General features: G+C 40.1%; 1 protein-coding gene across 1 annotated transcript; it reads left to right on the plus strand.

The window, feature by feature from the left end:
- Positions 1 to 58: 58 nt before the first annotated feature.
- Positions 59 to 14126, plus strand: cdk8 (cyclin-dependent kinase 8). The gene is made up of 13 exons (XM_037694215.1): positions 59 to 504; positions 3466 to 3541; positions 3814 to 3924; positions 5357 to 5497; positions 5858 to 5915; positions 5999 to 6130; positions 6206 to 6349; positions 7455 to 7524; positions 8575 to 8647; positions 8724 to 8821; positions 8944 to 9022; positions 13150 to 13308; positions 13455 to 14126. The coding sequence occupies exons 1-13, from the start codon at positions 377 to 379 to the stop codon at positions 13578 to 13580; spliced, it is 1395 nt and encodes a 464-aa protein (XP_037550143.1). The 5' UTR covers positions 59 to 376; the 3' UTR covers positions 13581 to 14126.
- Positions 14127 to 17440: the final 3314 nt, after the last annotated feature.

The following is a 17440-nucleotide window of genomic DNA, read 5'->3' on the forward strand; positions in this document are numbered from 1 at the left end:
TCAGCTGCCCATTTGCATTCCATCGTCTTTTCTGCGGGACCGACTTTACGACGTTTTACGACACTGCCGTCGTAACCGAGCGAAGTGCGTCTCTTTGGAGCAGATACCGGCTGGGAAGAAACGCAGCAACAACAGAAAGAAAAAAACACATTTGCGCTCGTTTTCACCCGGACTCTCTCCGAGCGCGCACCCCCGCTTCGTAGCATAAATTTGAGCCGAGAACTCGATGCGGAAGCCGGCTTTAAAGGAAGAGAAAGCCACGCTGGGGAAGGCAACTATCTGAGATACCAAAGCCCGAGCTCAGCTGCCTCCCAAGCGACGCTTTAAAAAAATAAAGGAAGGGCGCGCACACTTTTTAGCCCAAACCGAGGTGAAAATGGACTATGACTTTAAAGTGAAGCTGACCGACGAAAGGGAGCGTGTCGAGGACCTGTTTGAGTACGAAGGATGTAAAGTGGGAAGAGGCACCTACGGTCATGTTTACAAGGCGAAGAGAAAAGATGGGTGAGTTGAGCAGCAGGCCTCCAGCCAGCCCTCCTGACAACAAACACATTTAAAAGGACTTTCCCTACAGGCGTGCTGCTCTACATACTAAACTTGTCTACTATTATGCATTTATGTATTCAAATAGCGTCAGATGCGTTTGCTCTTGGACTTTAAATGAAGGTGAATAATTTGCTTCACTTCAAATGTAGCAGGTGCTTAAATGTGCACTTATTAATGATGATCCACTCTTTATGGGGATTTATTAAAGGCCATATACTTCTGCTTTGAGCTGGTTTATGTTTTCTCTAAGTGATATACTTGGAATAGCATTGTCTAAAACATCTACTTAAAGGGAGATAAAAGTCTTATTGTCCTTAGTCAGCATTCTCAGGATTGTTCCAAGAAGAGCTTAACCCATTGTGTTATTTGAGTGATGGATGCCTCAGTCCCTTGGAAAAATTTAAGGTTAATATTAGGGATGCACGATATTATCGGCATGGTATCGGTATCGGCCAATATTATCGATAAAGTTAAATATCGGACATCGACCTTTCCATCAAAATAACTTACCAATATAAAAGGCACTGTTTATATATATATATATATATATATATATATATATATATATATATATATATATACACATTAAAGGTGCTGTTTTTGTATGACCCAGTGACAAGGATGCCTGCAGCGCCAGCACAGCGTTATATCACGTGCGCAGTTAAGTTTAGATTTGTGAAAATTTACAAATGTGCACTGTTTGAGTGTGGTCATTGTGTTAGAGAGAGTAAATGTCATGAATAAATTTGTCATTAAACATAATCCAAGTTGAAGTGTTGCATCATTTTCAGCCTCCTTTTTGGCATCTGAATTTCGTAGCTGGCCAAATTGACAAAACCATGCAGAATAATGTATTTTAATTCCACAACAGAGAAAGCTGTGCAGTCTCTGTAAGTACGGTAGGTCTAGGAAAAAATATATATCGGTATTGGTATCGGTTATTGCCCAAAAAATCCAATATTGTGCATCCCTAGTTAATAATAATAAAGCGTTTAAATTAAAGAACTGTAATAATTTAGGGGGGGTTTCTAATACTTTTTTTGTGATGCTCTATCCCTGGAAAGTTGTAATATTTTCTCAAGTGGCCAAAATCTCCCAGTTTTATAAGATGGTTTAGTCCCGCGAATGTGTGTATATAAATGTTAATTCAACAGGAGAAGCGGTTTGATGCGTCCTCATTTAGGTTGGGGAAATGTTTCATCATTTTGAAGCATATCCACTAAATACAGGATGAACATATCAATCAATATCAATATATCTCACTCATACACTGATGAGCATTTTGGGGCCAGTCTGAGGTTACTGTATGTGTCTTGCCCAAGGACACTTTGTCACACTGCAGGGACTGGAGTTCGGACCTCCAACCCTCTGACTGGAGTGGACTCTACCCACTGGGCCAAGCGGGCAGGTGTCTTTTATTTGTGATTGAAAATGTCCCCAATAAAAGTGAGGAAAAGGCTGTACCCTCACTATGGTTTATTGTAAACCTGAGGTGATTGCCAGCAGCCCATTTATAACATAAATATTCTAAAACACATACAAAAAACAAGTATTTTCCATCAATCAATCATCTGCTTTTTCTGAAGTGGAGTCACGGGGTAGTAGCTTGAGCAGGGAGGCCCGGACATCTCTTTCAACAGCCACTTCTTCCAGCTCTTCTGGGAGGACTCCAAGGCGTTCCCAGGCCAACTGAGAGATAGTCTCTCCAGCATGTCCTGGGTCTCCTACCTGTTGGACGTGCCCAAAGCACCTCCCTAGGGAGGCGCCAAGGGAGCATCCTTAACAAATGCTCGAACCACCTCAACTGGCTCCTCTCGATATGGAGGAGCAGCGGTTCTACTCCGAGTCTCTCCTGGATAAATGAACTTCTCACCCTATTTCTAAGGGAGAGTCCAGCTACCCTGCGGAGACTACTCATTTTAACTTCCTGTATCCGCAATCTCATTCTTTTTTGTTACTACCCAGAGTTTGTGGACATAGGTGAGGGTAGGAGCGTAGACCGACTAGTAAATGGAGCGCTTCACCTTACAGCGCTGGTCCCTCGTCACCACAACAGACCGGCACAGCGTCCGCAGTACTGCAGACGCTGCACCAATCCATCTTAGTCTCACGCTCCATTCTTCCCTCACTCGTGAACAAAACCTCAAGGTACTTGAACTCCTCTATACAGAAGTAATAAATGCATACAACTACTTTAATAGGTTTTGAATGCTTTCAAATCTGCCATTGAATCAATACAATAGTTCATGTCACAAGTCTCTGATGGTATTTTGTTTATAAGAACCTGAAAAGTGTGGGAACTGCCTTGTCATGCGCTTCTATATCAGACTGTCACCTTACCTTACTTTCTAAAAAACTCCTGGTGTTTCTTAATACGATCTGTGTAAGACTCTTGGCTGCATCAGGACCAAAGCTGGGAGGAACATGATCCACCAACCCCATGCAAGATGCTTTATGGCAGCCTGGACTGTAGAACCAGCAGAAACCATTAAGAAAAGCCTGGCTGTGTTGCTGCTGTTTATGAGACTCTATGAGTGAAGTTCTGCTGCCACATTTGGCCGAGGCCCGAGGAGTCACAAAACATGGGTTTATGGAATAATTTAGGCTTTGAGTTGGGCAGGTAGGAGGGGTTTTTACCAATTTATTCAAGTGAGAGCCAGTCCCCATGCTCTGTTTGTCTCTTACCAGCTGCCAGACAGAGACTGTTTTCTCCCCCTTCTTATTGTTTCGAGCCTCAGAGGTGAGCTTGATTACACAGATCTGGAGGTAATGCAACTTGGCCTCTTCTCTGGGTCTCTGTGCCAGCTGCCAAGTTCCCCCCACCCCCCAGCTTTAGTTCTGTTGCTGTGCACACAGCTCTCCAGGGGCCTGCAGTCTGGTCTGGTGTTGATGTTGCTCTACCTCTTTCTGTGCTTGTAGGAAGGATGATAAGGACTACGCCCTCAAGCAGATTGAAGGCACCGGTATCTCCATGTCAGCCTGCAGAGAGATTGCTGTAAGAGCTGCTTTGCTTACTGACTTTTCTCTTGTTTGGTTTGTGAGGAATAGCTTACAGTTCGATTAGTCAACTGGAAGCAACAGATGTGCAATTTAGAGGTTGCAAATCATAAGTTTTATGATGAAATACATGCATTTGTTGCAACTTCTTTATATTTAGGATTATATGTGCCGTTATTCCTTATTTGTAGATACAAATTTGCCTTTTCATTCATTGTTTCTGCTGAGATGTTGTGTAGTTGTTTGTCTGAATGAGTTTATATGTTGCAGCTGCTGCGGGAGTTAAAACACCCCAACGTCATCTCACTGCAGAAGGTTTTCCTGTCACACGCAGATCGCAAAGTGTGGCTGCTCTTCGACTACGCAGAACATGATTTATGGGTAAACGCGCAAATATAACTCAAAACTTTATATGCTGTTGATGAGAAGAATCTACACTGGACAAAAACAAAAACGCGACAGTTGTGTCTTGTATGAACTCAAAAGATTTAAGACTTTCTACGTACACAATCTTTTTTTTTTCTCTCTCTCAAATATTCACAAATGTGTGTAAATCTATGTTAGGGAGCACTTCTCCTTGGGTGAGATAATCCATCCACCTCACAGGTGTGCCTTAGGCCGACCGCAATAAAAGGCCACTCTAAAATGTGCAGTTTTACTATATTGGGTCAGAAAAGCAGTCAGTGTGTGGTGTGGCCCTATCTGCCTCGTGCAGTGCAGCACACCTCCTTCACGTAGAGTTGGTCATGTTGTTGATTGTGGCCTGTGGTCGGTCCACTTCTCTTCAAGGCTGTGAAGTTGCTGGATATTGTCTGGAACTGGAACACGCTGTCGTATACGCTGATCCAGTGTGTCCTGAGCATGCTCAATGGGTGACATGGTGTCTGGTGAGTATGCTGGCCATGAAACAACTGGGATGTTTTCAGCTTCCAGGAATTGTGTACAGATCCTTCCAACATGGGGACGTGCATCATCATGTTACAACATGAGGTGGTGGTCGTGGATGAACGGCATATCTCGGCAAAGGAGAAGCGCTCACTGACACAGATTTACACAAATTTCTGGACAATATTTGAGAGATAAAGGCATTTTGTGTACATAGAAAGTCTTAGATGTTTGAGTTCAGCTCATAGAAAATTGAAACAAAAACTAAAATGTTGCGCTTATATTTTTGTTCAGTGGATGCTTTTTATATTGCTCATTTTAAACATTTAATTCTTTTTTAAGACAAAAACGTGTGAATATTATGTCATTTTTTAATTAAAATTTTGATTAGTACACATATTGATGGTCTACTGCAAAAAGACGAATGCAGATGTTTTTCCCATGTCCCCTTGTGTGTTTATGTGTCTGTTACCAAAATATCTCACGAACCCCTGGACAAATTCTGATGAAAGTTGCAGAAAATTATTACTGGATATACATCTCTGACTGATTAGTCTTTAAAATAAACCTGATGCAAGGTGCCTGCCACTGCCAGCTGACCTTGGAAATAAAAAATTGCTACAACTTAAGCAGGTCTGTAAACTCTGCCATGAAAGCCAATGGGTGATATAAAATATATTTACTGCTAAGTCTCAGTGAAATGCACACCAAATGGTATTCCGCATTTGGTAGTAAAACTTCTGTTCCATTACAGCCTGCTCTTACAACTGGCAACGTATCAGAGCAGAGTTCAGTTTTGTTTTCCACCACAGAGCTGCAACTCTTACAGTGCACACTGAAAAAGTGAAAACATGTGGCTCACACTTCAGCCCTACCCATCTTCTTTGTATGCGGACTTCATTCTGACCATTATCTTATTTTCTTGCAGCACATTATTAAGTTTCACAGAGCCTCCAAGGCCAACAAGAAGCCACTTCAGCTGCCTAGAGGAATGGTCAAGTCTTTGCTCTACCAGATTCTGGATGGCATCCATTACCTCCACGCCAACTGGGTCCTCCATAGAGACCTTGTAAGAAGATTGGGGTTTCGGAGGCTGAGAGGGGGAATGTTTTATTTTAGTTTTATTTTAATAAACGGGTGATTTAGATTAGACCGGTGTACAGTGGACCAGAAGCTGTGTCCATCTTCATGTGGTTAATATTTTTATTAATTGCTGACATGCTTGTTTTTCTACAGTACTGGTATTTTTTTTTATTAGTAGCACAATTTATTTAGTAAAAGACAAAAAAAAGTGAACAAAAGAATGCTGAGGAATAATTTGTCCACTAGAGGGCAGCAACAAATAGTTTAGATTCTATTGCTGTTAAAACGGTATGTGAGCTGTAGACGTGTTTTCATCACTTTATATGTCCTTACCTGTCACCATCAGAAACCAGCAAACATTTTAGTGATGGGAGAAGGACCTGAGAGGGGTAGAGTAAAGATTGGTATGTTTCATGTCTTTAATTTTTTCTTTTTTTAATTGTTTTGGTTCCATTTTACTTAATTGACTGGCATGTCTGCTCTGCAGCGGACATGGGGTTTGCTCGACTCTTCAATTCACCGCTGAAGCCTTTAGCTGATCTCGACCCCGTCGTGGTCACTTTCTGGTACCGAGCGCCTGAACTGCTGCTGGGAGCTCGGCACTACACCAAAGCTATCGGTGAGACTTTTAGACCCCTTCCTCTGCTCATGTGCAGGTAATTTATTTCTAACTTGAGTTATACATTTCTCTCAGACATCTGGGCGATTGGCTGCATTTTCGCGGAGCTGCTTACCTCTGAGCCCATATTCCACTGTCGCCAGGAGGACATCAAGACCAGTAACCCGTACCACCATGACCAATTGGACAGAATCTTTAACGTTATGGGCTTTCCAGCTGGTGAGAGACTTAAATTTGTAGAAAACGTTTTAGAAGAAAATAATGACAAATATAATTTTGATCCTACAAACTTTTTTCAGTTATTTTGTGTGTTCTGTGAATAAATGAGGAGAAACTCATCATTTCTGTTCTTGGCTGAGGCATGTTATTTCCTTGGTTTTTACTTGATGTGTTTCAGAGTTTAATAGTGTGGTTTGCAGATTCTGAACATCAAACCACAGGCTCCATGTTACCAAGTCACAAACACAGAAGTGTTTGCTTGCAGGCCTACATTTGGACCAATATTTTCCAGTTCACTTGAGTTGCTTCAGATATTTTTCTTCCTTTCTTCTCTCTGCTGCTCCACTTATTTAAGACACCAGTTAGTTTTAAGAATATGTATTTAAGACTACTATTTAAGATGTAGATTTAAGTTTCTTAAAAATGAAAGCCAAAAAAAAAGACGCGTCAATGAGTTATTTTCTGTACTACTGAAAAAGATTTGAACATTTATGTAATAGAGTGATTTGTTATGTTCACGCAAAGTTCCTTTAAAATATATGTCAGAGTCAGAGTTTCTTTATTGTCATTCGCACCTCATGTGGTACATGTGGTGGAGCGAAATTATGTACACGGAGTCCCAGTTACATCCAACAATAAAATGTATAAGAAAAACAGTAATAACATCTAAGATATGAACTAAGAAAAACATCAACTAAATATACACTAAGCACTCATAACATAAAACATTGAACATCAGCACAAACATGAACATGAGTCTGTGAGCAGATGTGCACGCATGAACACATCAACATTGAAACAGATCAGCAGCAACATGAAACAGATCAGCAGCAACATGAAACAGATCAGCAGCAACATGATGTGATTTTTTTCACAGTGATTATTCTAGTTAGAGATTCATGAGTCTAACAGCCTCAGGGTAGAAGCTGTTCCTCAGTCTAGTGGTTCTACACTTAATGCTCCTTAACCTCCTTCCTGAGGGGAGTGGGGCAAAAAGTGTGTGTGCTGGGTTTGTTGTAGGATGTTTATTGGATACAACCTAAATACTGTTTTCATTTTAAATTATGGCATACTGTAAGGTATTTTTATCTCTCTCATTTAATAGATAAAGACTGGGAGGACATCAAAAAGATGCCAGAGCACTCCACTCTGATGAAAGACTTTAGAAGGAACACGTGAGTCTGCAGACCAGCTCTGTCCCAGTTTGCTTTTAAGATTAAAAACAAAGTTAATAGCAAAGCTAAGTCTATCTGCAGGAAAAATACATATAGTAACGATGTAATACTCTGTATTACTATGCTGCCTCTTATTTAGACCGGTCCAAAGCTTTTGATACTGTAGACCATGACCTCTTATTCCATAAGTTCTCAGATGTTGGTTTCTCATATCACACTATCAGATGGTTTTCTAATTACCAGTATCTCTCTGGTCAAAGGCAACATGTTCAACACAATGGTACTTCTTCTAGCTATTTAACTGTCAATAATGGTGTACCACAAGGCTCAGTCTTAGGACACGCTCTTTACAATTAATATAAGTAATGTAGGTCAGAACATTCCTGACACCTCATTACATCTCTATGCCGACAATACAATTGTTTATTGTCAAACTAAAACAGTTGCTAAGGTTTTCCAGCTTCTACAGTTTGCATTCGACATCATTCTGTCAGATTTGTTCCGTCTCACACTGGCACTAAATGCTGATGAAGCCAAAGGCATGTTGTTTTCAGTGCAGTTACAGCGTGCACTCTCAGGCCATCATTACCTGCAGTGTTCCCTCAGTGCAGACTGAACTCAGCAAAAAGGTCTTTTTTTTTTTTTTACTCTGCTCCTGGAACACCTTGCAAAAACATCTGAAGTTGTCTACTTTGTTCTCTTTAAGGGATTTTAAACAAGTGATAAGGTCAAGAGAAAAAAGAAAGAAGGAAAATCAAAGCAAATATGTTCTTGTTTTTAGTATTTTACCTTGTTTTATATGGCATCTTGATTTTATTCTTTTATAACACTATTTATTTTAATTTTAATTTTATTGTTTATTGTCTGTACCTTATGTTGTTTGTCTAAAACAGGTCTCTCTTGTAAATGAGTCCTTGCGACTCAATGAGACTAACCTGTATAAATAAAGGGTGAATAAAAGAACACCTCTGTATTTCATATCACCTGTACTGTAAGTTGGAATGATATTGAAAGTGGAGTTTAACTATAAATGTCTCCCTTTTTTTACAGATACACAAACTGCAGCCTTATAAAGTACATGGAAAAACATAAAGTTAAACCAGACAGTAAAGCATTCCACTTGGTGAGTTCAAGTGCATCCGTACTCCTGCAGCATAGTTCTGGTCTTGTTTGGGACTAAAATTGTCATTTTTCTTCAGCTGCAAAAGCTACTGACCATGGACCCCATCCGTAGAATCACATCTGAGCAGGCGATGCAGGACCCCTACTTTTTAGAAGAACCTCTACCCACCTCTGAGTGAGCTACAGCAGATTGCACTCACTCCTACATTTATTATTGAACTCTTTGCTAATTAAATCTGAGTGATAAGAGTAAATGTTTAAAAAGGAATCATTAGTTTTTTTTTTTTTTCTCCTTAGCGTGTTTGCAGGTTGTCAGATTCCTTACCCCAAGAGAGAGTTCCTGACAGAGGAGGAGCCAGAGGACAAAGGAGACAAAGTAAACATTTTCTTTTCATACTCCTTTTATTAATTCCAGTATAGAGAAGGAATGTGAAACTAAAGGCCTCCCACATAATCGGGCATACGTCACTCTGCGGAGGTCCGCATGTACTCGAGGCGGACTCGAAGCGCACGTCCGCCGGACTAGTCCACGCAAAGATAAGTTTTTATGACCGTGTACGCGTACTCTGTGTCGCACAATAAACTGCCCGGCACTGTGTTCACATCGAACTGTTTTGTATGCGACACCAACCGCTCTCAGTGGAGGAAAACGGAGTCAAATTTTGAAGAGCGTGTCACAGAGATTAGAAAACGTAGAAATCTATATGATGCATCAATGAGAGAATATAACAGGGCTATTCAACTGCCGGCCCGTGGGCCATTTCCGGCTCGCGTGTGACTTCAGTTTGGCCCACTTAATTAAATATAATACCCCCCCTCCCCCAATTCTATTTTTGGTTCCGTTTATTGCATTTTTGATTCAATGCAATAAAATAAACTGATTTAAAATTTAGCAGATCATTGTAAACTTTGGTTTATTCTTATAATGACTTTAATCGCTGGATGTCCGGCCCCCGAGCTGTTGGCTTTTGGATATTGTGGCCCCCTGCGCGGTTTTGTTGAGTAGCCCTGGAATTTAAGGACTTTCAGAGAGCAAGAAATTTGTGGAAATAGCTCAGACCCTGGGTAAGGATGAGGCACTTTGTTGAGCTAAATGGAAACGCCTCAGGGACAGATTTGTTAAGGCAAGAAAGAAGATGAGAGGAAAAACGGGATGGGGCAAAGGGAGGTGTCCCACTGATTTTTTTTCTATGTTGTCTTGGCTGGACACGTGTAAAATGCTGGGAGACAGAGACAACTGTGCCTGCTGAAGTAAGTATTTGCTATTTTTAAGATGCTTAAGAATTTAAATAGCTAACCAAAAGTTGTCACACTTTATGAAATTGAATAACATTATGATCAAATAAATAAACAATACTTTAAATTAATTAATCATAAATTAATAGATTTTATGATTTATAGTCTGCCATCAATATTTAATCAATCTACATTGTGTACACATTTAGGTCTTCAATAGCAGTTCCAATGGGGCAACTTCACCTGCTGCTCCAGCAAGAACTCCACCCAAGGTGAGCCTTCTCCACCAGCCTGGTCCAGTGAGTCCCCTGCCTCAAGAGAGCCATCTCCACCAGGCACAAGAGCTCCGACCAGAACAAAGCAAGGAAGGAAGAGGCTGGAAGCCATTGACCAGTATAAAACGGAGAGAGTCCTGAAAGAGGATTCTGAGGCACGGCTTGCCTCTACAGCGACTGACATGCTCAGAAAATTACCTTCAGGTGTCAGGTCACGGGTGCAATTCTGAATACATGAGCTCCTTTTCCATACGGAGCAAGAATATGTGCATCAGCAAACCTTCTACACCTTAGAGCCACTGTAAGCTGTACAATGTTCAGTTCCATTTATGGAAAATGTTATAAATTTAAAAAGTTTTAAAAAAGTTGTTTTACATCAAATATTAGTGGGTTCATTATTTCATGAAGTCAAATGTGATTACCATTTATAATTTTTAAATAGCGTTATGATCAATTTCCTCTTAAATGTGTATTATGTTGCACATTGTTATGAATGTATACGTTAATGTAAATAAAAATTTCCCCATGCAAATATGTGTATTTTCTTTGTTTTAAATACACACAAACAAATTGATAGAAATTCAAATGTTCATTTTCGTAAAAAAAAAGAGACAAACTGTAAATTATCAGTTTATTGAAAGTAAATCACACAAACAACCTGCCTTTTCTTATTGTGGCTTGTTGCCAAGGCACAAGACCATGTGGTGATGAGAAGACGTCCTGCAGGTTGTTCCTCACTGCATAGACTGTTCTTTCCACATTCCTGGTGGCGTTTGTTCTTAATGAAGATTGCAGATCATTTTCTGAAACCTGCCTCCATTCTCCTATATGGATGGGAAACAAGAAAAACAAATGTTATGGTGGGTGGGGTGTGTTGTAGAGATGAGCTATAAACTGTACATTGTGTGTGTGTGTGCAATCACCTGGCAAGATGTCTCCTGATGGCGTGTCAGTGTCCACATAGTTTGTGGGGATGTACTATCTACAGTCATCAGTGTAGGCCAGCCAGTTGTGGAGCGCAACACATGCTTTGATGACATGGACTCTTTGGTGGATTATATTCAATCAGGTGGCCCAAGATCCACCATCTGGATGACGAGATGCCAAAGGCGTTCTCAAATGTTCTCCGAGCCCTGCTGTGATGGTAGTTGTACACCAGTTGCATGATAGAATATGAAAATTATTATGAATAGGACTAGTACCGTATTTTCCGCCCTATAAGTCGCATCAGTCCGAAAAGGTCTAATAATTTGGAAAAATCCATAAATAAGTGGCTTTGCCTTATAAGTCGCACCTGTTACGCGTCATCGCTGACAACCCAGAAACGTGGGCCGGTGTTGTGCCAGTAATCGATTGGCTGCCAAATGGCGGCCGCTGGAGCATGCACGGGAGGACTTTAACAAGAATTTAACAATATTAACACTTTATTTGCCAAAATTATGGCAAAGGTGTGTCTCAGTTGAACTTTTTCCTTAATAAATGCACTTTATTGGTCAAATCAGCTGCATTTCAAAAATCCATTTGCGGCTGCAGGAGCATGCAGAGGGAGGACTCTCTGTGCATTTCATCAAAATTTAACAAGATAACTACCTAAAAACAATTATTTGTTTGCTCAACATTATAGTAAAGGTGTGTCTCAGTTGAACTTTTCCTTAATAAATGCACTTTGATGGTCAAATCAGCTGCATTTCACCTGTGAGGTGTGGTGAAATGCAGCTGATTTGCCATTTGCTCCAGAAGCTCCAGAGCGAGACAAAGGTGGCTTGAATGGCAAGCCAAGTGTCTCATTAATAGCCACTTTTACCTATTAATGAGACACGTTGCTTGTCATATTAGTCGAGGGCGCTCTAGTAGCTGAAAATGGTAGTGTTCAATATTTTCCATGTCAGAACGAATGAAAACGTCAGATCTCAGCCAAAAATTGGGTTATAAATATGGGGGAAAACGTATATTAGTCGCTTCAGTGTATACGTCGCAGGACTTGCAAATTTATGCAACAAGGTGTGACTTATATAACGAAAAATACATTCATAGTAATAATAACAATACATTAAATAAAATGGGTAGACAAACAGCAGTCAGAGACTGAAAGACACAAACCGACCTACAAGGAGAGGAAAATCCCAGAGCTGCCAGAAGTCGCACACAATTGCAGTCCACTGGTGGCCAAGGGGGAAAGCTCCAAGCTCCGGCTGAAGACGCCTTCCATATGGCTTGACATACCTGAAGTAGCTTTTTACATATGACTCACTGGAATGAAGATTAGACATTTAACTAAGCATACTTTTAAATGAATTTAATAAGCTAGAAGTCTGGAAAACTATAGTTCAGTAGTAGTAGTTCCTCTACTGCTGCCTTTCCTAGTAGGCATCAGTACAAATCAGACCAAACATTTAAGTTAATTTATCCCAAAACTCGCCTCTGGCGTTATTTGTGACACAATTGATGTGACCAGGCGATATCTTGTAGCGACACTCCGTTCCGAGCAACCAGTCGCAAAGATGCGCAGCACGACTGCTGCTCTCTGCACTGCTGATAGGTGGAGCGATGGCTGCCCTGGTGGTGAACCACCCAACTAGTTCATCGAACTTTCTAGAATCCATTCGAAAATATTCAAAATGTTTCTCACTGTCCATCTTCATGTCCTTCACCAGTGTGTTAAATTCCCCTTCTTCATCCCTGATCTGGTTTAATGGCCTTATATACCACCTTCTTTTGTTTTAAAGCTGTGAGGCAAGCGATCTCTTCCTCCTCGTCCGTTGACGCCATGACTGAAATTGTGAAATCTGTACGCTCGAGTATGAAGTCTCAACCGTCTGCAGACAGTATACGCAGAGTCCGCGCGGCTCACTGAGTACGCACAGTCCGCCCGAGTATTTGGGGGCCTTAACTATGACAGTAAATGTACAAAAGAGCTGATTGTTCATTCCCAACAATTTGCACATCTAGAAACATCTTGTTTTTTTGTTTGGTTATTGTGTTTTTTTTTTAGAAGAACCAGCAGCAACAACAGGGAAACAACCACACAAATGGGGCAGGGCACACCGGTAACCCAGAAAATAGCCACGCCCAGGGCCCACCTCTGAAGAAAGTGCGAGTTGTCCCTCCTACCACTACCTCAGGTGGCCTCATAATGACCTCAGACTACCAGGTGAGCTCGTCTCTTGTTCCAGTGCATGTTTGGACACTCCTTGTGCCAAAAAGAAAAAAAAGCTAAATAATCTGGCTCAAAATGACACATTTGGTGTAAATTGTAGTAAATAGTTTTTAAAATTATTATTTTTCTTGTCTTTGCAGCGCTCTAATCCACTTGCTGCCTACCAGAACCCTGGACCAAGCACATCACTGCCCCAGAGCAGCATGGGATACTCCTCTACCTCCCAACAGCCGCCCCAGTACTCCCACCAGTCCCACCGTTACTAAAACTTCTCTTACAAGCATACACACATTTTAGACAAATGCACACACGGCCCCTTACCATGCCCATCTGAACGAATGTACCGAAGGATGTGGGGATGTCCCAGTGCAGCAAACCTTCCCAGCAACCAACAACTACCATCCCTCTGAGTTCAGAAAAGCAAGACTTCACCTGTTTCAGACTTCATACCACAATCCCAGTATTAGAAATACAGTTTAGAGCAGAGGATGTTCGGTAAAACACAAAGCAGGAGGGTAAAAAGAAAAGTGAACCTGCTTCTGTTAGACTAAATAAACACAGAAACAGTGGCTTGGTTTGGAGGACGCGCATTAACCTGTTGTCATTTCCTTTCCTCTGCTTCAGTTCCCCTCATCCTGTCAAAGCTTGGATGAGCTGCTATGTGACTGCCAGCGTTGACAGGATCTCAGTCTGTCAGTCCTTCTGTTTATTTTACGATGGGCCACAGCTGAGGACTAAACTGAGCTGCTAAGACGCATAAAAGGAGATTGCTGATCTCCCACAGCTGCGGAATGGAGGATTTTTCTTCAGAAAGGACAAAAAAATAATAATTTTAGTAGTTTATAATTTAATTTGTTGTCATGGTTTTGTTTTCATGACGAGAGTAGCATAGCAGCTTGTGTGAGTTGAGCACTTGGCTGATGTATGCTGAGGGTAAGCCTTACAACATGCTGACAAAACCAACCAATCGCATGGAGGATGGCAGATGGAACATGCATTGTACTGTACTGCATTGAAATATTTTACATGAAACGAGTATCCTGACAATAAAAGTGGAAAAGTTCATCATGTTTGTACTTTGGAGAAGTGTGTGTGTTTGGAATTGAACTAGTTTTATGTTTGTTACTCTATTCTGTAGTCTTGCAAGTCAGCTAGAGGAGGGGACACAATCTTTATAATGGTTAAATATATATACACAGTATAGTTCTCTCTTTAAATGCAAAACTTTTACACATAATTAAAGTGAAAAGGTTTTTTTTTCAAACAAATTAGATAAATGTAATGGGGCAGAATGTCAAAACAAACAGTTTGAGCAGTGCTATGTATTTAAACTAATTTATTCAGTTATGTAAAGTATATAAATCTGAAAATGAATTTTTACAGCATATTTGATTTTAAAAGTACTCGATGCAAAGATTTTAGCATCGCTCAGAAAATTATACATTATTTTTTCTCATGTCAATGGTTAATTTTCCTCTTAAAATTTATGAATGGCTGCTAATCACCATATGTACTTGTTTTATTTACACAAACAACCAAAGTGACTGAAAATAGGTCAACAGTGGTGACATCCATGGATGAGCTGTTTTGGGTCAAAAAGGGACAAATTTAGTGTATTGCTACTTATCAGATTTGCCAAGTAAAGTATGCAGCTGGATTTCAAACGAGTTTTAAACACTAACTAAAATTGATAAGAGTTGGAAAAATATGTTGAAACTAAACTTTGTTTACATTCAGTGCATACCTGCATTTCAAAATTGCCTATAAATATATTTGGAAAAATACAGGGGTCAACTGCATCATCTTCTATTCAGGATAAACTTTTTATATTTTGTTATTTTTTAATAAAGAGTACCTTTAAGTCAGAGCAACCTGTGATTCTCATCTGCCATTTATTTACCTTTACTTTGGTCTTTAATAAGTTCTCATGAACTTGCTGTTTTTATTTTTTATTTTTTTGTTGTTGTTTTTGAGAGCTCCCTACTATAGTACAAGAGTTATATAATGTTTATCTGCAAAGAAAGTACCAGAAGGTTTGATGGTACCCCATTAAACTAACGTACATCCTTTCCAGGTTTTAAAAACCCTTATTTTACAAAAATTCTGCCAGACGCAAACTCAGAATTTAAGGTTAATGCTAAAAATCCTGGCTTCAACTATACAAATATACTACACAACGTCTGATCATAATCGTCAGATTTGACTTCAGATTTGTTTTAATTTGTGCCAATATGTTAAAAACTGATTGCTTAACTAAATCCAAACCACCAGTAAAGAAGCTATTTACAGCTGGCATCCATAAAGTGCGCTAAGATTCATAAATAGCTGTAATTGCACCCTGTATTCACTGGTCAACTGGTCATCATTAACTTCACGTAGACTCTCCCATTGGTATATTTTCATCTTTAAATCACTTCTTAGTCTGCTGTCTTCATACATCTCCTACATGTCTCTGCGTGAGTGCAGCTACAGCGTGCACTCTCAGGACATTATTACCTGCAGTGTTCCCTCTGTGAGGACTGAACTAGGCAAAAGGGCCTTTACTCCACTCCTGTTTCCTGGAATATTTTGCAAAAAGATCTGAAGCTCTCAACCTTGACCTCTCTAAGTGGTTTCAAACATTGCTAAGGTCCTGGCAAAAACCAATGCTGACATGCTCCTGGTTTTAGTTTTCTTTGAGGTCCCATTAGTGCCAAAAATATGGTTATGTCTATGTAATGACCTGATAGTGGCTGAGTGGTTAGAGCAGTCATTCTCCAATGTAAGTTGGGGGTTTGATTCCACCAGCAGTCACATGCCGAAGTGTCCCTGAGCAAGACTCTAAACCCCTCATTGCCTCCGATGTGTGTCCCATCGGTGTATGAATGTGATAAAACATTGACTAATCTCTTTAAAATGATTTGTTCAGTTAGCTTTGTAGAGATCCAGAGTGCTGTATGAATGGGTAAATGAGGACACAGATTGTAGTGTAAAGGGCTTTGAGTGTCTTGATTAGATAGAAAGGTACTACAGTCCACTTACCATGCCTCCTTGACCCACACTGAACACAATATCTACATGGATGCAAGCCTAGACAGTAACAACGCATGGAGATACATAGATGTGTCCTACATGATCAGAAAACTGGACAAGGCTATTCTAAATGTACTTCCAGGTTTTCATGTACTGACTGGCTGTACAGCTACAATCATGAACAAGGGGAAGTTAAGGCCTTTCAATGTAATGGTATCAAACAAGAATTTTCTAGATGTCCTATAGCTGCACTGGGAACTGGCGAAGAAGTTGAATCACCCACACTTGCTAAATTTGAAGAATTTGTGAGTACACTCTATGGCCATAAGCAGCTGAAGTCTGTTAACATTGCACAGTTTGAATCATTTCACCTGCATTATGCCCCAAAGAAGAAAGATGCACCTCTGGATCCCATGTAAGGCATGCATTCATTCTCAATACGACCGTATGGAGCTGTATTAGAGAACAAGATCAAGAGAGAAAATAATGTGGCTAGAGTGTGGAAATGCTGACACAAAAAACTCTGCTAGTAAAACGAATCTCGAGCAATGTGGATGAGAAAAGGATGAGAATGGTTACCTATGCTGTATTTGTAATGAAAGATGTAATAAGAAACTGTTCATTAATATAACTTTAGTAAATATAGGATCATATCTGTAATCATGTACAGTTTTGTAGAATAAGCTTACCAGTATACAATGTAATATCCACATGTCTAACTTCATGTACTGGACAGTAAATTTAATTGACTCATCGGTTTCTTCGTCATCTGACTCATCACTACACACAGTCTCACCATAACGTACACCTGCATCCTCATCTTGCTGTTGTAGGCCAGAGGACTCTTTCTGTGGTATGTCAAGTATTTCCTTGGGGAGCTGTTCACAGTCTAGCTGGGAAAGAAACTCTAAAAGTAGAAGAAATACAATGTTCTTAAGTTCCTAAAATGGTTCATAAGAGCAATTTTATAATTTGTATGTACATAGATTTAATTAACATCTGTACCTTATTGGCTTAAAATGTACCTTAGAATACTTAAGTATGACTTAAATATGAAGCAACATGAAATAGGGCAATAATATGTAAAATGTGTCATAAATTATTTGTTTAGTGG

The sequence above is a fragment of the Nematolebias whitei genome, chromosome 20 (genome assembly GCF_014905685.2).
Source record: "Nematolebias whitei isolate Nwh7 chromosome 20, NemWhi1, whole genome shotgun sequence".
In the NCBI taxonomy this organism is placed as follows: Eukaryota; Metazoa; Chordata; class Actinopteri; order Cyprinodontiformes; family Rivulidae; genus Nematolebias; species Nematolebias whitei.